Genomic DNA, 23,654 nt, shown 5'->3' with positions numbered 1-23,654 from the left:
TTAGAAAGATAAATAGATTAGTTAAAAAGAAAGAAAGACTGATTAGTTAGAAAGATAGATTAGTAAGAAAGAAAGATATATAGATAAGTTAGTTAGAAAGATAGATAGATTAGTTAGAAAGAAAGAAAGATTGTTAAGTTAGTTAGAAAGATAAATAGATTAGTAAAAAATAAAGATAGATAAGTTAGTTAGAAAGATAGATAGATTAGTAAGAAATAAAGAAAGATAGATAAGTTTGTAAGTTAGAAAAATAGATAGATTAGTAAGAAAGAAAGATAAGTTAGTTAGAAAGATAGATAGATAAGTTAGAAAGAAAGAAAGATATATAAATTAGTTAGAAAGATAGATAAGTTAGAAATAAAGAAATATATATAAGTTAGTTAGAAAGATAGATTAGTAAGAAAGAAAGAAAGATAAGTTAGTTAGAAAGATAAATAGATTAGTTAAAAAGAAAGAAAGACTGATTAGTTAGAAAGAAAGATAGATTAGTAAGAAAGAAAGATATATAGATAAGTTAGTTAGAAAGATAGATAGATTAGTTAGAAAGAAAGATTGTTAAGTTAGTTAGAAAGATAAATAGATTAGTAAAAAATAAAGATAGATAAGTTAGTTAGAAAGATAGATAGATTAGTAAGAAATAAAGAAAGATAGATACGTTTGTAAGTTAGAAAAATAGATAGATTAGTAAGAAAGAAAGATAAGTTAGTTAGAAAGATAGATAGATAAGTTAGAAAGAAAGAAATATATATAAATTAGTTAGAAAGATAGATAAGTTAGAAAGAAAGAAATATATATAAGTTAGTTAGAAAGATAGATAGATTAGTTAAAAAGAAAGACAGATAGATAAGTTAGTTAGAAAGATAGATTAGTAAGAAAGAAAGAAAGATAAGTTAGTTAGAAAGATAGATAGATTAATTAGAAAGAAAGAAAGATAGATAAGTTAGATAGATAGATAGATAGATAGATAGATAGATAGATAGATAGATAGATAGATAGATAGATTAGTAAGAAATAAAGAAAGATAGATAAGTTATTTAGAAAGATAGATAGATTAGTAAGAAAGAAAGATAGATAAGTTAGATAGATAGATAGATAGATAGATAGATAGATAGATAGATAGATAGATAGATAGATGGATTAGTAAGAAAGAAAGAAAGAAAGATAAGTTAGTTAGAATGATAGATAGATAGATTAGTAAGAAAGAAAGAAAGATAGATAAGTTAGAAAGATAGATAGATTAGTAAGAAAGAAAGATAGATAAGTTAGTTAGAAAGATAGATAGATAGATAGATAGAAAGATAGATAGATAGATAGATAGATAGATAAAGAAAGAAAGAAAGATAAGTTAGTTAGAAAGATAGATAGATTAGTAAGAAAGAAAGAAAGATAAGTTAGTTAGAACGATAGATAGATAGATTAGTAAGAAATAAAGAAAGATAGATAAGTTAGTTAGAAAGATAGATAGATTAGTAAGAAAGAAAGAAAGATAAGTTAGTTAGAACGATAGATAGATTAGTAAGAAAGAAAGATTAGTAAGAAATAAAGAAAGATAGATAAGTTAGAAAGATAGATAGATTAGTAAGAAAGAAAGAAAGAAAGAAAGAAAGAAGGAAAGATAGATAAGTTAGTTAGAAAGATATATAGATTAGTTAGAAAGATAAGTTTGTAAGTTAGAAAAATAGATATCTTTCTTTCTTACTAATCTATTTTTCTAACTTACAAACTTATCTATCTTTCTAACTAATCTATCTTTCTTTCTAACTAACTTATCTATCTTTCTTTATTTCTTACTAATCTATCTTTCTAACTAACTTATCTTTCTTTCTTTCTTACTAATCTATCTATTTATCTTTCTTACTAATCTATCTATCTTTCTTTCTAACTAATCTATCTATCTTTCTAACTAACTTATCTTTCTTTCTTTCTTTCTTTCTTTCTTTCTAACTACTTATCCATCTTTCTTTCTTTCTAACTTATCTTTCTAACTAACTTATCTTTCTTTCTTAGATTAATAAGATAGATGAGTTAGAAAGAAAGATAGATAAGTTAGAAAGAAAGAAAGATGGATAAGTTAGAAAGAAAGAAAGAAAGATGGATAAGTTAGAAAGAAAGAAAGAAAGATGGATAAGTTAGAAAGAAAGAAGGAAAGATAGAGAAGTTAGTTAGAAAGATATATAGATTAGTTAGAAAGATAAGTTTGTAAGTTAGAAAAATAGATATCTTTCTTTCTTACTAATCTATTTTTCTAACTTACAAACTTATCTATCTTTCTAACTAATCTATCTTTCTTTCTAACTAACTTATCTATCTTTCTTTATTTCTTACTAATCTATCTATCTTTCTAACTAACTTATCTTTCTTTCTTTCTTACTAATCTATCTATCTATCTTTCTTACTAATCTATCTATCTTTCTTTCTAACTAATCTATCTATCTTTCTAACTAACTTATCTTTCTTTCTTTCTTTCTTTCTTTCTTTTTTTCTAACTAACTTATCCATCTTTCTTTCTTTCTAACTTATCTCTTTCTAACTAACTTATCTTTCTTTCTTAGATTAATAAGATAGATAGATAAGTTAGAAAGAAAGAAAGATAGATAAGTTAGAAAGAAAGAAAGAAAGATGGATAAGTTAGAAAGAAAGAAAGAAAGAAAGAAGGATAAGTTAGAAAGAAAGAAAGATGGATAAGTTAGAAAGAAAGAAAGAAAGATGGATAAGTTAGAAAGAAAGATGGATAAGTTAGAAAGAAGGATAAGTTAGAAAGAAAGAAGGATAAGTTAGAAAGAAAGAAAGATGGATAAGAAAGAAAGAAAGATGGATAAGTTAGAAAGAAAGAAAGAAAGAAAGAAGGATCAGTTAGAAAGAAAGAAAGAAAGATCAGTTAGAAAGAAAGAAAGAAAGATGGATCAGTTAGAAAGAAAGAAAGAAAGAAAGAAAGAAAGAAGGATAAGTTAGAAAGAAAGAAAGATGGATAAGTTAGAAAGAAAGAAAGATGGATAAGTTAGAAAGAAGCCTATCATGATACCATTCTTCTTGGTATTTTGTTATAATTTATTTATATCGGTTTTCATTAATCTTTTAACTATTCAGCCCGTACTGATTTGGAGGCTTCACTTAAGCAACGAGTCAAAAAGGTTTTAAAATGTGATGTCCGGTTGGAGAATCCGTTCTATCCACACACATTGGAACCAGCAGACTGCATCATTACATCTCTGTGCCTGGAAGCAGCGTGTAAAGACATTCAGACATACCGTCGCGCTTTACATGGGCTGACCAAGCTCCTGCGTCCTGGTGGACTTCTGGTCATGGTAGGTGTTCTGGGTGAGACCTTCTACAAGGTGGATGAACAGTCCTTTTCTTGTCTTAGACTGAGTCAGTATGATATTGAGGAAACGCTCAGATGTTTAGGCCTCTCTATCCACGAGTTTAATATACTGCCCGTAGAAGACCAGAAGAGCAACTCAGTGTCTGACTTTGAGGCTGTTTTTCATCTTGTGGCGAGAAAACCTTCCGACTGAATTGAGGAATTTATATAATAAAGCAAAATCGGTTGTATTTAAAACTTGAGCATGCAATCAATCCTGTTTTATAGCCTATGATTTTTCTTGTTTATTAATAAACAGCACAAGATGAATATGAAATGCATAACTCTTAAAACTATACACACATATATGTTTGATCAACTAACGTTTTTTTTTTTCCACTTTATTATGGCTTTTATTTACTAATGAAATAAACATTGGCATACTGTGAAATCAATTTCATGACTTGCGTTCTTTACATAAACTTTAAAAGAGAGCTTTGCCTTGATGAACCATTTTAAAAACAGAAAGCCACAACATATGGGAAATAACCAACACACTTAAGCCTTGTATTATTTGAGTCTTTTGGTGACAGACAGTGGGGAAGACAGTTGGTTACCTGGGTTGGTTGAAAATATGACCTACATAAAGCTTGGCCTTGGTGTATTCAGTCATCACTTAATTATTAACAAATATATTGCCATTTAATATTAATCATGTCTGCAAAGTTAATGTGTTACATTTTTACAAGGTGTAGTTGTACACATGTGGCATGCTTCATATTAGAGTAGGCATGGAAGACTCTGAATAAAAGAAAATCTTAATGGAAACAAAACAAAGAAAGCAATAATCTTTCTTTAGCAATAATCTTTGACTCTCAGAGACTTTTTAAAATATATTTTGTAGCTTGTTTGTCACCAAGATGCTTTGGGGGTAAGATGTCCCATGCATATATTTTTAAATGACTGCGGTGACTCATACCAACTTACTAACTACAGTTTTTTTACGATAGCTATGACAATTTTTTCAATATTTTAACAATTTTCCTAAACTCTTAACACAGTCAGCATAACATCCGTCTGTGTAGGTTATACAATTAACACATTTATTGTTGCTTTGACACACAATGGTTAATACAAATTTAAAATGTATTAACACACAAGTACTTTTACACAAGCTCAACCAAGACCAAAACAAAGGATTTTTACTGCCAAATTTACAAATGCTTTCACACAATGTCAGAACAGATAACATCATGTTATAAACCTAACTTATAGGCTAAAGTAAAACTGAACAGCTGTTCATATTTTGAACTGAAACAAATATATCCCCTGTATTTTATTCCTTTGCAACTGAAAAACAGCTGATTGAAGTTATGCAAATATATATATTGAACACTCAGGTGTTGAAGTTCTTTCAATCACATGACCATATGTTATACAATAAAATAGGACCTCTTTGGGCTGATTTTGTGTGGAAAAGGAACAATATAAAGGAACAATATAAAGGAACAATATAAAGCAACAAAGAAAGTAAGACAAGGGCAGGGGCAAGAGCAAGGGGGAGCAAGGGGGGAGGGCCGAGGGTCAAGGGCAAGGTAGGGGCAGGGGCAGGGGCAAGGGCAAGGGAGGGGCAAGGGCAAGGGAGGGGCAAGGGCAAGGGAGGGGCAAGGGAGTGGAGAGGAATGCCTGGACGAGGACAAGGTAGAGGGAGAGGAGTTAGAATGCGTGGTGGCGCTCAAAGAAGGGTCAGAGCTAGGGTAACTGATGAAATAAGAGCTACTCTCATAGACCATGTCATAAACCAAGGGCTACAGTATCATACAGAATGGCTGGTGAACAAGTACAGCCAAATCTCAGCCGGGACACAGTGGCATCCGTTGTCATCCAACAGGTAAGATATTGTATAAGGGCATCTCCTACTGCAAAGTGTAAATCATTTTACCATGTATTACAGAGACAGTATGCCTCCGGTCTCTAATATGTAACTGTATTTAGTCTCTCTAAGGATTCAACGTCTACCTCCCTCAGGGGGCAGAGGAAAGCTCCTAAATGAAGAACAGGAACTTGCTATTGTCAACATGGTGATTTCTGACAATGAAATCAAACTGAAGGACATTCAGTCCAGAGTTGTAGAGGACAACCTTGTCTTTGGGAACATTGCAGCAATCAGCATAGTATCCATTTCTCGGACTCTAGCTAAACACAGACTCCGAATTAAACAACTATATAAAAGTTCCTTTTGATAGGAATGGTGAGCACATCAAATAACTCCATCACAAATACGTCCAGGTAAGGTTATGTAATACAGTCATTATTGTACTATACATTAGTGTGTTTAAAGCAAACTACTATAAACCTGGAGTACAGTAGGACATACAGTAGGTATACAGCAAAGAATTTACACATGCATCTGATTACTTGCAGAGAGTCATGGAGTTAGATTATTAGATTACCTTTATTGTCATTATAAACATGTATAACGAAATTAGTAAATTGGAGGCCAATCAAGTCCCATATGAAATGATCTACATTAACAAGGCTGGCTTAAACTTGGCGAAAAGGCTTTGGCAAAAGGGCCAGTTACCATGCCTGGCCAGAGAGGAGCCAACATCTCCATGTGTGCCATCTCCAACAACGGTGCACTCAAGCATAAATGTGAGATTGGCCCCTTCAACACCGACCGGCTTCTCCTGGTTTTAGAAGACCTGCAAGAAAGACTGGTACCAGAGGTAGAAAGGGGACAGGTGGGAGACCACTTACCACTTATGGGACAATGTGGCATTCCACCATTCCCGTGCAGTCACAGCCTGGTTTGACGCCCATCAGAGGATGATACCCCTTTACTCCCCTTTCCTCAACCCCATTGAGGAGTTTTTCTCACCCTGGAGATGGAAGGTGTTTGACCATCGTCCACAGGACCAAATGTCCCTCCTGTATGCAATGGATGCTGCATGCCAAGAAATCACAGCTGAACACTGCCACGTGTGGATAAGGAATGCCAAAAATTCTTCCCAAGATGCCTTGCCAAAGGAGATATCAGGTGTGATGTGGATGAGAACATGTGGCCAAATGCAGAAGACTGGGCAGATTAGAAGATGGCTTTTTCTGTTTGTATATTTTGTATTTTCACATAATAAATGGTTATATTGCATTATTTTTGTTATCTTGTAGAAATGTCCTGTTGCAAATAAAGCCTTTACTGCAGCAATTCTATCTTCTTTTTTCATAAACCGTACATTCTATAAAGCTACATTAATTTTTTTAAATTAAATTTCTGCAGCAAAATAAACAAAATGCACGCATTTACCAAACCCAACAAAACAAAAATGTAGAGAGGCTTCAAAATTAACTGCAGACAAAAATAATGCAGTGTCTGTAATTCCATCTGATGTTAATGTTTTTTTTATGACATTGTGCCATGATTGACTACATTTCCTGTTGGAAGAGAACATGTGTTAGTGTTTTGGAATAATTTTTTTGATTTTGAGACATGTTTGCAGTGTTTTGGTAGACAGTGTATTTTGTTAGTTTATAAATGTATTTTGAAAATTAATGTTGGAGTTTAGTTTACGTGTGATTTTGAGCATGAAATTAACTGTTTTGCCAATTATGTGTTGTTGCGTTAAGAGTTTAGGAAAATTGTTAAAAGTATTGAAAAAAATTGTCATAGCGATCGTTTTTATGTTTCGTTTTTTTACTGTAACAAAAACTAGTTTGGGACTGCTATTTAGCCTTGCCCTAAACTGTTTATTCATCGATATTAGTCATTCTTACAGTTTAAGTACAGTCCTAATTTACTTGACATAGATATAATTTGAATGTATGTGTATGTTAAGCAGGACTGTACCTGTGTCTCACCCATTTTTATGAAATAATTTTGTTTTAAACATAACTAGGCTTTATATTTTGTTTTAGGAATTAGGTCATGGCTTAATGGCCATGGGAAAAATGTGGGTCCCATGGCCAAACCAGTTGAGAAACATAGGCTTTATATTTTGTTTCAGGAATTAGGTCATGGCTTAATGGCCATGGGAAAAATGTGGGTCCCATGGCCAAACCAGTTGAGAAACACTGGTTTATACAATTCTATGCCAAATATGCAATTCTATGAAAATATAATGGACAGCCTGCCACAAAGCCTGGCATTAGAACAGCAGAAAAAAAGAAAGAAATGAGACAAATAATTACAGGTATCCTTTGGGAGATGCCATGCTCAATGACAAAGCATTATTAGTCCATGTAGATAAGCTAAGTCTATTATTTTTATAAAATAAAATCCATTAGCTCACAAGTTCTTAAGCAGATCAATGTTGTTAAAGCGGGGCTCAGTAGTTTCGGGATTTCTTCGCTGTATTCTCGCTTTTTGCTCGCAGGTTTCTCTCTAGAGCTCCCCCCACAGCTTCGGAATAGATATTTGACAACACTGTTGTAAAAACTCGTAGGCGATTCTCGGACACCAGAGGCTATAGATCAAGACATCAAAGCAGATGGGACATTCTTTAAAACGTCTTCTTCATTCGGGTTCGAACAGCGTGAGGGAGCGCAATAATGACAGCATTTTAGCAGATTTCTTTTGGCCGTAAAGCAATTGTTTACATCGCGAGACCTGATATCACGTGAGACTTCCTGATGCGGCGGCCGGCGGCCCGCCGGCTCAAAGTTGCAAGTGCGTATTTTCCGCTCACGGGCACCAGGGGGGTGCGAAACGACCACCATTCAACCCGAAATAAGTAATATAACCATTCCAATGACTCCGAAGCTGTTCAGTTAAGGTAAAAAAGTTACTTTGTTCAGAGTTTCACTTTAAAGGTGAACTCTTTCTATATTTAAATCATTTTATTTTTTACACAATAAAACAAAACATCTTTCAGGATACAATAATAATAATAATAATAATAATAATAATAAAATAAAAAAAAGTTATCAACAGGTTTATCAATAGTTGAGCACGTTCATTTTATATATAAAAATCTAAAATGCATCATGTCCGTTCTAGCAGGTTTGTAGGTACAGAATGCCTGTTTACATTGACATAATAAACAGACCAGCACAAATAAAAAAACAGAACACATCTCCTCCTGTTCCTTGTCCTAGCCCTGACCTGCTTTCCATTTATTTGGGTGATGTGCTGGCTCTAATGTTTCATTTGAAAAGTTCATATGCATTTCAGTTTTCCACCATTATAGGCTCATTCATCATATTCTCCTCACCATCTGCAGAGTCCATTGTCTCTGATGACGACTCTTCTTCATCACTGAGGGACTCTGTTGCTGTTCTTTTCACCCCTCTCTGTTTGGACAGAGCAGCGGCATAGCGAATGTTGTAAATGTTCCAGTCACAACTGGAAAGAAAACGAAAATGTTTAATCCTGATGAATAACTGGTGTGTGTTTTAAATATACACTGAACAAAATTATAAACGCAACACTTTTGTTTTTGCCCCCTTTTCATACCTGCCAACCTTGCAAAACTTTTTTGCAAACCGATGGGAACCTAAATACCACAGGGAAAGGGTCTTCTATTTGTGACGTGCTGTCTTTGCATTTGAACATTGCACATTTTAAACATGCATTAGCTGAATAAATGTTAGCCAATACAAACATATTTATAGAAAACAGTTGACAATGAATAGACAGGAGTCCAATAATAGCATAACGAATCACTAATTCTAAAAATAATATAAAGTATAAGTTCCGAATCCGACATATAATGAGGGCTGTGTTAAAAGTAAAACGTCCGTCATTTAACAAATTTTAAATGCTGGGATGGATAATACAAAATGCTTTTTGACAGAAAAAAAACAAGCAAGAACAAAATTTAAACTTAGCCCGTCAATTTTCATTTTACAATAATCTTCTCTGTGTGCGTGCGACGGTGTTTGTGAGAGAGCTCGTGCAGCACTGATACAACGGTACTTTTTAATCCATAAATAACTAACGCGCTAGTTTTCATACAAAATAAATAATATGTAACATAATTAGGTAACGTTACTTTAGTTATAATTAACACAATAACGTAACACATACGTTTCTCAACGCTGAGAATGAATGAATAAATAAACGCCTGTTTCTCCAGACTCGCGCTTATCAGTAGGCTCATCCACAAATCACAGCACTTTCATAATCACTAAGCCATAGCGATTTCAAGATTTTTGGTTCAGCATTACTTGAGCATTTTATTATTTGCATGACTGAATGTCTTCCTCTTTTCTGAGTGACCAACCATGAATAACTTAACGGAGTATTTTAAGATAACGTAATCCATGTGATATGTGTGATCATCGAATCCATAAGATTAAGTTAACCCAACAATCAACTTTCCACATTCTCCCCAGGCCGTTTACCTTCAGGAGTCAGAAGTACCGTACTGTACTGTCCTCGCTTATGAAATCAGTCAGACGGCAGGAGTGGAAGGGGGATCGAGCGGGAATCTTTATTGGTGTCGATTTTCAGTCTCTTTTTAATGATAGGACTTACGCATCTGTCAATCATCCCGCTTGCTATTTGTGGAATGAACCCAGCGCTATGATTGGTCGAACTCTTCTTCTTTTGCTGTAGCTTGATTTGAGGACAGCGCGTGCACAGAGGCGTCACCAGGTTTTTGCGTAGTTTAGAGTGACAAATCGTACCAGCGTACTTTGAAGTCAAAATGCGTATCCACTACGCAAAATGCATACAGGTTGGCAGGTCTGCATTTTTCATGAGCTGAGCTCAAAGATCTAAGACTTTTTCTATGTACATAAAAGGCCTATTTCTCTCAAATATTGTTCACAAATCTGTCTAAATCTGTGTTAGTGAGCACTTCTCCTTTGCCGAGATAATCCATCCACCTCACAGGTGTGGCATTTCAAGATGCTGATTAGACAGCATGATTATTGCACAGGTGTGCCTTAGGCTGGCCACAATAAAAGGCCACTCTAAAATGTGCAGTTTTATCACACAGTACAATGCCACAGATGTCGCAATTGGCATGCTGACTGCAGGAATGAATTGAAAGTTCATTTCTCTACCATAAGCCATCTCCAAAAGGCGTTTCAGAGAATTTGGCAGTACATCCAACCGGCCTCACAACTGCAGACCACGTGTAACCACACCAGCCCAGGACCTCCACATCCAGCATCTTCACCTTCAAGATCGTCTTGAGACCAGTCACCCGGACCGCTGCTGCAACAATCGGTTTGCATAACCAAAGACAGGGCTCGAAATTAACTTTTTTACTTGGTAGCACTGGTGCTCCCAACTTCAAAAAGTTAGGAGCACCAGCAAAAATTTAGGAGCACCCACCAAAAATTAAGGAGCACCCACCAAAAATTAAGGAGCACCACAACTACAAATTATATATTAACAGATTTTATTTCATCCTGTGGCCAAGATTTGAAATTTGGTCTTCTGGCTCTATATCATCTCACCCCGATGATATTGGCACATGATTTGTCATTTGACATAAATTTAGTGAAGGCAAGCTCTTCTTTGGCGATGGTGTATGCGGTGTTATATTCATAGACAGTATGGTTATATTTGACGTATCCTGCCGATTAAAAGCCTTAATAATTGAACCTGATTGTTTGCCACACACCTGTCCCTGCATTTTTTGCTTGGCACTTGGCACTCTATTGCTATTAATATGCTGTATTAATCTTTGTTAATCTTAGTTAATAAAAATACAGCTGTTCATTGTTCATTAATGTTACTTCACAGTGCATTAACTATGTTAACAAATAAAAAAAAATATTTCAATAATGTAGGCTATTAGTAGCCCAAATGTTGAAATTAACATTAACAATGGTTAACAAATTAAAGTGCAGTTTATTAATAGTACATGTTAACTGTGTTAACTACAATTTAATAAGTGGAACATTATTGTAAAGTGTTACCGATCAGTTGTTTTAACCATTCATTAAAGTGAATCGGTTCAAATGAGTCATTAGTTCGCGAATCGGACGTGTCATTAGTGGACGTGTAGCATACGGCAAGCGTTGTGTGATTATCCTGGTAGTTTATTTTTTAGCACAATTCACACTCCACGGTAATTTAGGAGAAAAAAAATCTCCGAATGCTCCACGTGAAACTTCGGTCTTCCGCCCTTTTTCTATCGTGTCAAATAATTTTGATTAATATGCGCGAGGGAGAGCGAGCAAGACAGCGCTCGTGTTGTTTGAAGACGTGAGAGTGCGCGCGCGCGGCCGGGGCTTTCTCTCGTCAAGCGCAGCAGTCACTCACGCACCGATCAAATAAGGCTTTGGCGGCCGCCAAAAAAAAAATCAATGCAGGAAAAACCCCGGGATTGGTTATATAACGTTGGATAGAATGACGGTCCGGCCATCGCGTATCAGCGCACATAAGGTACACACTGTGAAGTAATTTGCAAACGTTTTTTAGAGAAATGAAAACGGGTCGCACCACAACCATTATTTGCACTCGCACAAATGCTCCCAAATATATTTTTAGGTCGCACAGATTAAATTTCAGGAGCATATGCGACCAAAATGGTCGCAATTTCGAGCCTTGAAAGAATTTCTGCACAAACTGTCAGAAACCGTCTCAGGGAAGCTCATCTGCATGCTCGTCGTCCTCATCGGGGTCTCGACCTGACTGCAGTTCGTCGGCGTAACCAACTTGAGTGGGCAAATGCTCACATTCAATGCCGTTTGGCACTTTGGAGAGGTGTTCTCATCACGGATGAATCCCGGTTTTCACTGTAAGGGGCAGATGGCAGACAGCATGTATGGCGTTGTGTGGGTGAGCAGTTTGCTGATGTCAACGTTGTGGATCGAGTGGCCCATGGTGGTGGTGAGGTTATGGTATGGGCAGGCGTATGTTATGGACAAAGAACACAGGTGCATTTTATTGGCATTTTGAATGCACAGAGATACCGTGACGAGATCCTGACCCGACCCCCCCCCCCCAAACCCCTGCAAAGGAGAAGTGCTCACTAACACAGATTTAGAGAGATTTCTGAACAATATTTGAGAGAAATAGGCCTTTTGTGTACATAGAAAAAGTCTTAGATCTTTGAGTTCAGCTCATGAAAAATGGGGGCAAAAACAAAAGTGTTGCGTTTATAATTTTGTTCAGACTACATAGAGAATTGAACTATATTTAAACTTTATCCACAAAATTACTAAGAAAGGAAAACTAATAAATAGATACATTTCTATTTTAGAATTTTTTAATGGGTAAATATTTGTGAAAAAAAGCTTACAGTTTGGACAGATCATCACTATGTCTTTGGATGCTCTTCAGCAGCTGCTGTACAGTAGGCAGTATGGCTCCAGATCTGAAAATGACACACGACAGTCTTACGGTGGTCACCAACAACAGAACAATATTGATACTCTGAATACAGCACTGCAAAATGGGACTAATCTATATATATATTATCTAAAAAGATAATATATGTATATATATATATATATATATATATATATATATGTATATATATATATATATATATATATATGTATATATATATATATATATATATATATGTATATATATGTATATGTATATGTCAGTGATGCGCGGGTTGATCCGAAATGAGCGGGTGCCTGCGGTCACCCGCGGTTACCCGCGGTTACGAGTCATCCAAAAATATTTTTAATGATATTCGGGTCGCGGTCGGTCGGGTCGTTTGAAATAAAGATGCCAATTAAACCTTTGTAATTTATATAGTTCTAGACACAATTTTCTATGATTACGTTTTAAATTTTAAATTTAATTTACACTTTATTGGCTGAATAACTGGCACGAAGATGACGCACGAGCAAAGAGAAAAGGTGAAGACTGGGGAGTGGAAGCTCCGCAAATACACAAATAGAAAGAGCAAAGTGTGGGAGACATTTGACGAAATAATGAAAGATGATGACCAAAGTGCTGGCTTTGTCATGTGTAGGCTACTTCTTGCGATGATATTTACACATTTGATAACCACACAACTGGCACGACCAACCAGGCACGGCACCAGGATTCCAGTTTTGGATAAGCCAGACCAATTGTGGGTGGGCCTTAAATTAAAAACGTTAAATAAAAAACAAAATAAAAAAACGTTATCAAATCACTGCTTAACCTAATAAAAAAAATATTGACTAATATAGCCTACTGTTATATAGCCTAATATAATATAGCCTATATTATCTGTGCGTATACATAATAGGCTATAGATTTTAATAGCTTGATGCTCTTTAAATATTGTGTTGCATTGTAAAAGTAAATCCGCGATCGCTCTCCATGGTTCTGACCAAAGAAGAGAGCTTTGGAATCTCCATTATGCATATACCTGGGCTGCATTTTCCGATAACATTGTCTCTTAGCGCGCTGCGATAACTTAACTAAAGGTATACTACCACTAAAGGTATATCATTGCTAGGCGTCTTCAGGGCTATTATCCACTAGTCGCGAGGCAGAGAGGCAGAGGCGCTGGCGCCCTCCTTGCAACGGCGCTGTGTTTGGTAAAACATGATTTTGACGACTTCATTAAGTTTTGTTTTATAGAAAACTCTTTTTAAAAGATTTTCGTTTTGTATAAATTGTATCTTAATTTTGATCAATGTTTTATCAATTAATTGCCCGTATGTATTAAATAAGAAGGAAATAGGCCTATATAGCAGACAAATTAAGGCGCCGGTACGATCACTGCATGTGAACTGGAGGGCGCCGAAACTCAGCTTGTGCCTCACAGATTTGATAAATATAGGCTATATATTACAGAAAGCTTGAAATGTCTACTTTAAACGAAAATATTCAAACCAAAATAAATAGGTGATACTCTCTGATTATGTAGGCTAATCCATATGCAATGTGCATTTCTCATGGCGTTCATGGCGAGTCCGCAATCTCCGCATTGTCAACTTCATCTTTGCAGCGACGCAGAAAACACCAGTTTATTACTAAACAATTAAATGTCTCTTTGCTAATTTAGACACATTCATAATCATTACTTTAACCGGTTCTTTGTAGCAAGCTTTATGCATGCGGTCATTACGCTTATTCCTGTAGGCTAGCCTATTTAAGTAATTCAAAAAGCTCTGATCGGAACAAACCCGAACCTGTCTGCTGAACTTGCGCAGAAACATCAAAATAGACATAGCCAGCTTTTTAAAATTGTTTTTAAAACTAAACATTTAGACTATTTTAGTAGCCTACAAATTATGAGCTTATATTGACGATTTTTTATAATTCTTGACAAAATTAGAATATTAAGTTATATTAAGACGCTACGATGAGCATTATAGCTACTTTAAAAAAAAAAAATGCGGGTCAGGAAGCGGGTCGGGTACAATATTTTCTTTTTCGTTTTTTGCGGTCCGAGTTGCGGGCGGGTTAGTAAAAATGTCGGTCGGGTTCAGTTTGTTTATACATTGACCCGCGCATCACTGGTATATGTATATGTATATATATATATATATACATATACATATATATATATATATATATATATATATATGTATGTATATATATGTATGTATATATATATATATATATATATATATATATATATATATATATGTATATGTATATGTATATGTATTTTTAACTCTTTCCCCACCAGCATTTTTTTAAAATAAATTTGCCAGCCAAAACGTTCAACATTTAGAACATGCAGTATATAAAAATAAAGAACAGAGCATCTGTATACACACATTTACATGTTTTCAATTACTTGGGTAACAGCTGAATAGTTGAGATTGACAATTGTTCCCCCCCCCCCCGGCACAAATAGTATAAGAATTCAATAGCCATTGTGAGCTTATTCTGAAAAGAGTTATGTTGCTGACCGATTCTTGAGCTTCTGTCCATGTAGGGTGAGCAGACACTGAGCCCAGCTGAGGTAGAACTGCAGGTGGTTGGACTTCTCTAATGTTGAGGCCACAAAGTTTAGAAGCTTATCCACATACACATCTGGAAGTGAGCTACATACCACTGTAACTAAAGCATCAAACAATAACATGTAAAGAATGACAAGAAAATTAAGCATTTTGAATATTACAAGAAATCACAACAGATGTAAGCGTTTTAAAAGGGAACGCACTTTGGTCATAAGGGACTGCCTCCAGAACTTCTCTTATGAGTGGAATTTCATTCAGACGAAAAGACAGCAAAATTGCAGATGCCCACTCTTTTTTCGTCACCTGTCGCCGTATGCTTTTTGGTGTGACATCCATGTCCAGATCATATGGGTCAAACACCAGTGAAGCGTCAAGAGAGTGAATCAGCAAACCTTCAGTGGAGGCTGCTGCCCAACTGCGTCCTGAACGGAGAAGAATGCCAAAACTTCATTCCGTTATGAATTTCATTTAATGAAAATGTTGGGAAGTCTTGGAATGTTGGTAATGTTTAGAAATATACTGAAAGGATTACTGATGTGCAATTTGTTATATTGCTCTTAATGTGTTGTACTGTATAGACAAAAACTATACCAGTAGGTGAGAAGCGGAGAGAGCTAACACGGATCTCTGGTTTAAAGCGTCTGGAGCTCATATCACCTGAGAGATATGGAGAGAAAGCCATTAGAGCAACATTATATTCAATTATACTTTCAATGCTCCTAAAAGCATAACCCTTAGTTAAAATTGATTGGCAGGTTTATTGATAAATGAGGAGTGGACTCACCTCTCTTGACTCCGGGAAGACTGAGCTCTATTCCGTCTCCATCCCCTGTACCTTCATCCACTAAAGACAGATTACCAAACTCTGTCATCTTACGCCTGTCGAGGAACTCCTGAAAACACAAGAACATGACAGAATTGCTATATAAGCTAGTGTAAAATAATTCTGTAATGCTAATCTAATGATTATTGCATGAATACAATTGATTTAGAGGCATGTTAATAAAAAAAGGAAACTACTTTTTAAAGTGGTCATGAACTGCATTTTTTTATTTCTGATTCCTGAGGTGCACTTATAAATGTTAGTAGGGTTTTTGCCCTTTGATTTAAACAATGTTTAAATAGGTGGGTCTCTTTTAAAGGGGACATTGGATGCAACATTAAATTTTACATGGTGTTTGCATATGAATGTGTCCTAGCAGTGTGTGGACACAACCACCCTACAATAACTCCAAAAATCTCCAAAAAACCTTAACCGTCTCAATTATCAAGCAGTTTTGATTTTCTGAGCAGTATGACCCCGCTGATGGACTGTCAGCGTATAGGCATTGTTTCCGCCCTCAGCCAGTTGTACACTGTCCACCATTTTCTCCGTTCTCGAGCAGCAACAATGTCTTGTTAGCAAAGTTGTTGGATGTAACAGTGAACATAACAGTCTTCATTTACTTCCGACATCAGAGACGCTGAAGACGCAGTGGATTACTTTAAGTTTATGGGGGCACATTCCCTTCAAAAATAAAATGTGTTTATGTCTGAGTGAATCATTTTACACCAAACTGCTTTGTGAACAAGGGTCAATACAAAGGGACAAAACACAGGTTTTGCTAAAAAGTTGTTACTCAATGATGGATCAGTACCAACTGTTCATGATCCAGCTTATAGTCCCAGGAGCGATACTAGTTACGGCAGTAATGAAAGGGAGAGTGTGCACTTTATTACAGTTCATAGGAGTTGTATTACGGATATAAATTTAAAAAGAAATAATAAACAGAATGTTTTACTAGTTTATTAAGCACCCCCCGAAAATACACAAGCTCTGTATATATTTTTTTACTGTTAGTTGTAAGTGTTTTTGTGTAATTTGATGTGTATGTTGATGATAATGCAAGGGAGAGAGTTAGTTTATGGATAAGACTTTAATGCACACTTCTTATACCGTTTTATTCAGCTCTTACAGTGATTTTCTGGAGTGAAAACAGATGCTTCATGTTTTGTGTGATGTACAATGAACTTCATAAAACTCATCAGTAAAGTTTTGGCCATCATTCGGAAGGGGTCTGCTACAGCAGGCTTGTATTAATAGTGGATAAAAGTAAGATGACAACATAAGTTAGAACAGGCATAGTTTAGTTTAATTACAGTTACATCTCAATGCAGCATATATTCTCTGGCTCTGTAGGCATCATTGTCCGACTGACAGTTTCTAATATTTTCAGTGCGTGAGACTGTCCCATTTTGTTGCTGGTATGAGCTATTAAAGCTCTGCCCCCTCTTCTTGAAAAGGTGCCTGGATCACCAGCTCATTTGCATTTAAAGGGAGACACACTAAAATGACACGTTTTTGCTCACCCCCCCCCCCAAAAGTGGAAATTTTAACATGCTACAAAAAAATTATCTTGCAAAAAGGGCATCCAATGACCCCTTTTAAGACTTCTATGTAAATGCCCACTGCTATTATTGGCAACATCTTTGAACCACACAGTATTGTTATTTCTGGTTACAAATATCCAAATTATCACAGAAGTGGAGATAAAAGTTTATAGTTTGGATATAAACACGGAAATCTACCTTAGCAGTCAAAAGAGCAAAATCACCTTTTAAAACTAACATGGCGTTTCAAATAACAGTTGTATCGATTACATCGTTACACCACTAGGTGACGTCAAGTGACTATTGAAGTATTTGACATTGAATGATTCATTCAAAAGATTTGTTCAAAAACACTGATTCATCCAGTAATGAAACAAGTGAAGTAGTTATGAGTGAGTCAATGAATCATACATTCAAAACCTTTTTTTTTTTTTTAAATCATTCAATTAAATTTAATATTTTTAAATAGACTTCAGCAATATTTTTTTGTCCTCTAGTAAATTGTTATTCCTAGGTAGTTTAGCTAAAGCTAGTTTAAACTTGTAAAGATTGCTCCATTTAGGAATAACTGGACCACACAATTTGCGCAGAGATGTGGAATAAAACATCATTCACTTATCTTGATTCCAGATGCGTTCTTTCTGACTGCTAACAGCAACACTACCGGTATTTGTTTGAATGTTGAGCCGCAGCTCATAATGATGTGATCGCTTCAAAATTATTTAAAGCAGGGTTTCTCAACCTTTTGCCTACGGCGACCCACTTTTTTTTGTATGCCTTTCATACGACCCAAGGCGGAAAATAAATCAATAACTGAGATGCCTTTTTAGACCTAGGCTACACTGTATGCTTATAATTAATTTCATGAAAACACAAACATTTTCAATAATTAGGCAGACTATGAGGCAAACTGATTTTTACTTGCGTCAATGTGACACTTGAGACTGCTGCTCTGAAATGATGATATCCAGACGCGGTGGAATTTAGGAAAGGGTGACTCGTAGTGTCGCACACAAACTAGCTAGCTGCTGTCAGCCTTTTCCTAATTTTGTTTTTATTGACATGCGCACACTGCACACATATACAGAGTTTCCCACTGTTTGCTCATATTAACTATTCTCTTACATTGGTTCTTTATTTGTTTTAGCCAGCAGACTTAATATTTATCCATTTCTGGTCATAATTTGGAGCCAATGAGCATATGAACCGTTGTGGCATGCTGCTTATTTTGATCACGCAGTAAAAATTAGAATCCAAAACAAGGACTGCTGGGACGTTGTCCTGCTCCACTTCAGACGCTGAGTGAAAGGAGAATTTTATAATGACGGGACACTCATTTATATGACACTTTATTTAACAGGAAGAACAGCTCGATCAGCGCGTCATACGTCATTACACTATTTCAACGCCATTGCACATGCGCAGTCTGATCAATTGTTTACATGTTCTCTCGATCGGATTAGAAAATCCACCCCTTTCAATCCGATCTAAATTTCATTTGAATCGAGCTATGCTGTTCGCAACGTTAACAGTTCGCAATTTAGCGACCCCTAGAGGTAATGTGCCCTATTTAAGTAGAGCATGTGCTGTTCAGCCATTTTGTTGTCAGGTATTTGAGAGAGCACACAGATGATTTCCATCTCCATTCATACTTCACTCTTGAAAAGGCATTTAAGTGTTTTCTAAAATCAATTTTATGTAAGTTATTTGGTGTTTGTCATATTGTGATGTTGTATTTGAAGATGTTAGATGCGTGTACAATTTGAACTATTGGAATGTTGTCTATGCTATTATGTATGCTATGCTATCTATATTTGAAAATGGATGTATCAGATGAGGATAAACGTCTTCTAAGTCTCTTGTAAGTTAACGTATTTCTATTGTTGTTCTTTGCAGTTTTACACCGCTTCCATTAAATGCACTTGAAGTCAGCTCTGTCTTGGGTACTTTTTGGAGGAGTGTTAAGCTTGCTGCATAGCTATGTATAAGTACACATGGTGAGGGCAGTAAAACAGACTCAATCGGATCGACCGGTGTAACACCGAGAACACAGAGAAAGTCTCGCGACCCCCTATAGAATGATCCGGGTCGCAACCCACTGGTTGCGAAACACTGAGTTAAAGTGCTATCAGCCTGTGCCATCAAGTTTCATGCCAGAACTAGGTAATAATGCGAGGCAAGCACGTCACATGTATCTGACCTATTTTTAGCGGCATTCAGTATGGGATTTGACTGTTCATAGATTAAGTAATCTATTTCAAATGGATCATATCGACTGTATCCAGGGGTGGGGTTAGACTAGCCGCAAAATTTTCATTTAAACGTAATTAAATTAGTTGTTGCACACATCCCTAATAGCGTACCGCACGATATACGTCACCTTTTCTCATTAATATTCATTAAGCTAGCGACGGTTGCTAGGGGGGTCAAACTCGCGCGTGTCACTCATGCTAGACGCATGTAAACAGTTTACGGACGAGATGTCTACTGAGCTAAACCTGCTAACTCTGTCCGAGAATGATGTCCCCGGTGCTAAATTCACTGGTATAGAAGTAGAAGAACATACAAATATTCAATTGAAGAGATGGCTTGAGTGTAGAGGGCTGAAAAAGACGGGAAAAAGAGCCGACCTGATCCAGAGGTAGATTGTTATCGACAGAATTTCTCCCCCAAAAAACATCGCCTTACGCCACTGACAGTGACATTTTGCAGTTTCAACAAGCTATCTTTTACCACCCTATGTCCTGTCTGTCATATATACTATGTCCTCTGGTTGTCTTACGTCTGACAGTTGGGGGTAATTTATATTATTATTATTATTAATGTATTTGTTTTTTGTTTAGCGATCGCTAATGCTACTTGGTCACAACCAACAACACTTAATTTTTAATTAATATCAAATCTAAATTCTCTCAATTATTTTACCCTCCCCCCTAAGGCTGTTTCCTTACTACAGAAAAAGTAAATCTGTCAGATCTAGGGCCTACCTGTAGCATGACCAGGCTTGCTAGAAAAAGGCAGAGGCTGAACATGTCTTACATATTTAAATAAGAGTATTTTAAGAAAGTAGGCCTACATATGTTCATTCATTCATTCATGAGTTATTCATTCATTCAAAATAATGTCTAGGGCGTAGACCCATCGTTCACATTTATCCCTCTGGGTTTTTGGCTTCGGGAAACGAATAAAGAATACATCCTTCATATGTGGACGGTCATAGTGTCTGGAGTCGTTTCTGCAAGTTCCATAGCAGCAGTGTTTACTCGGCATGTTCTTATTTGAGGGATAACCGGCAGAAAACAAGCAGTACTAGCATGAATCATAAGCGAGCGCGCTTCTATGTTGACCCCCTTCCGGTTTACGTTGCTGACGTCACGCGGCCTTGCGGTCTAAAAATAGCACTCGTGCGGCACGCTATTAGGAATCCTTTGAATGCATCCATTGTATTCATCTATTATGTAATAAAAACTAGAAGTGGAAAACAATCATTTTCAGAGCTTGGTTTCAATAAATGCCGTTTTTGGACTAACAAGGACCTAACCTTCCGAGTTCCAAAACTTACAGTATGTTTTTAATCACACAATGACCTATTATGTCAAAAGATGACTTTATGACCACTTTAATAAGTTAATTATTAGACTATACTGAGCTCATGTCATGTACCCATAAAAATTCTCCGGTACCAACAGCCGATACTACGCAGCGTTTGTACACTTGTGTCCAGAAAAGGAAACAGTATAAAGGGGATAAAAAAAAAAGAAGGCTGTCTATGAAGGAAGTTATTAGTGGAATATTACACAAAATATAGTAACACATAGCTGTGGTGCGCGAGCTAATAAAGAGAAAAACGCGCAGTGGATTGAGCAGGCAGCGGCACAGACGCGCGAGCTGGTCGGGTGCATCCTTTTTTCACTGACGTCAGTGGAAAGTTTGTAGTTCAGTCGGATGTCAATGGCAAAGAAAGTAAAACGAAGCTTGTAGCTTATTATTAACGTTAACTGACACTGACTGTTACCTGATTTAATTTATGTATAACGAGCGATTCCCTACATTATTAATTTACAGGACCTGTGCAAGTCAAGAAGTTCGATTAACGCAAACATTCAAAGCGCGCCCCCCCGAAAACCAGCGTCTCAGCGCAAATACTGAATTGAATTGTCTTTCACGTCTCTTGCTTGTACTGGCGAATTCAAGTGAACATAGACAGTATATTCAAATAGGGTTCGTACGTTCGGTCTTAAAGGGGCAGCAGTCTTATAAACCTGATGCTGTAACAAATAAATTACTCACTGCTCTTGACTAAATAGGCTACCTTTTGAAACTTCACAAAAAGTTTAAGGTTTACAAAAATTAAAAAATTGAAAATTACATTTATTCAGTAATGAATAGGCTATGCAGGCTTTTTTTTTCACATTTGATTGATTACTGTAGTTTTTGTTGTAGTATCAAAATTGGAATCACTGGTGTCTAAACATGTATACCACTGACCCAATCCTCAGCACTGAGCCCTTCTGGAGCTGCTCTAAATATGTGCTGTACTGTTAAATGAAAGATAAAATATGATAGAGCAATAAAATGAAGAAGCAGCTCATACAATACATTTTAGCAGGCTTAATTAAGCATGAAAATAACTGAAGGAAAAGGAAATATTTATTTGAACAAATTAAGCCAATATATTTTATTTGAATACTAATATGATTTATATTCTTTTGGTTTCTCTACCAATATTTAACAATTACAAATGCAGTGAAAATACAGGTATTGGTTATATGGTATCAGTATCGGCGAGTACCAAAAATGAAAGTACTGGTATTGGACTCGTTCTGGAAAAAGTAGTATTGGTGCATCCCTAATTAATAAACTAATTTACTCAAGAAATCCTCTTAATATGATCCAAATAGCAGTTTTGTTATGTCTAGATCTGAGTACAAACAAGCAAGTACCTCCATAGCGTCCAGAGAGAGATTACAGGAGATCTCAAACTTCTTCTTCAGGATTTGTTCCTTGATGTTATAAATGCACACAAACTTTGACTGTCCACCTGCAAGGATCGATTCACCATCCGCAGAGTAGCACAAGGAGGTGAAGGACCTACAAATCAGTTAGAGGAAATATGTGATTAATTTTTACATACACATAGGTTCAGAAGGGTAAAAAGTTTATTTGGGGTGGAAATATTTAGGCACCTCAGAATTCATGCTGTTGTTAATTCAGGGAGTCACAAAGCAATACGATCGACAAACTTTAAAGGGATGGTTCGGAGTAAAATCACCCTAGGGTCCTTTGCACCATGACCTCGAGCCAAACAGTGGCAACTGAATATAGCGCAGCATTCTTTGAAATCAAGGGTTTAAAGTTTGTTGCTCAAGTGAAGCTGAACTCCCCTGTACACATTCAATTCACACAGACAGACTGTCACATGCAAAGTAACACGTTCATGCAGGCAACAAATGTGCACTTCAGAAGATCTGACAGCTGGATTTGAGCAAGTCTGCAAGATTTGTGAAATTAATTAAATGTTCAGTAGATATTTAAAGATTTGTTTAAAAGACATGTATGTATGTGTTAAAGTGCCCCTATTATGCTATTTCAAAGTTCCCTAATGTTGTTTTGGAGACTCCTATGAAAGGTTTACATGCATCAAAGGTCAAAAAACGGTTTAATTTTCTCATAATATACATTTGCACATCACCACATTTTCAATGATTCTCAAACGACTCGTCAGATGAATCAGTCTCTCTAAATCCCTCCTTTCTGCGAGCTACTCTGCTCTGATTGGCCAGACAGCGCAGTCTGTTGTGATTGGTTTACCTGCCATAACGTCAGCTCTGCGTGTCCTGAGGCTTCCTACACCGTAAACTAAACACAGTAGCGAACAATGACGTTGATTTTACCATATCAATGCGAGCGCGAGTCCAATGATGAAACATTGGAAGAATTCATTCAACCAGAACCTCCATCATAAGGACGACTCGAGCAGGACTCAGTGTTTCTCAGTGATACACTACTCAGTTTGAGGTACATTGAATGAGATGTTGCAACTGTAATTCCTCACCATCAGCATTAACAAGTGCATGTCCATCAACAAACCGATTATTATACTTATAGGCCTACTTATTTATTTACAGAGTATTTTTCTAATTTATTGTGGTGAACATGT

At 36.1% G+C, this 23,654-nt stretch overlaps 1 protein-coding gene across 1 annotated transcript in view; it reads right to left on the bottom strand.

Annotated features, from left to right (window-relative positions):
- Positions 1-4,382: 4,382 nt before the first annotated feature.
- The window catches only part of LOC307155481 (periodic tryptophan protein 2 homolog), a 36,557-nt gene continuing 17,285 nt past the window's right edge, over positions 4,383-23,654 (bottom strand). Inside the window, exons 15-22 of the mRNA XM_079866158.1 lie at positions 22,438-22,585; positions 15,909-16,017; positions 15,716-15,781; positions 15,328-15,546; positions 15,074-15,224; positions 12,502-12,576; positions 8,512-8,642; positions 4,383-6,321 (exon numbers count right to left, since the gene is read on the bottom strand). Of these exons, the coding sequence (XP_079722284.1) occupies positions 6,179-6,321; positions 8,512-8,642; positions 12,502-12,576; positions 15,074-15,224; positions 15,328-15,546; positions 15,716-15,781; positions 15,909-16,017; positions 22,438-22,585 (1,042 nt within the window). The 3' untranslated portion in view covers positions 4,383-6,178. The remainder of the gene's footprint in view (positions 6,322-8,511; positions 8,643-12,501; positions 12,577-15,073; positions 15,225-15,327; positions 15,547-15,715; positions 15,782-15,908; positions 16,018-22,437; positions 22,586-23,654) is intronic.

This window comes from Squalius cephalus, assembly GCF_949319135.1.
Source record: "Squalius cephalus genome assembly, chromosome: 1".
In the NCBI taxonomy this organism is placed as follows: Eukaryota; Metazoa; Chordata; class Actinopteri; order Cypriniformes; family Leuciscidae; genus Squalius; species Squalius cephalus.
The sequence above is the reverse complement of the archived record's forward strand: the minus strand, read 5'-3'. Positions and strand labels throughout refer to the sequence as shown.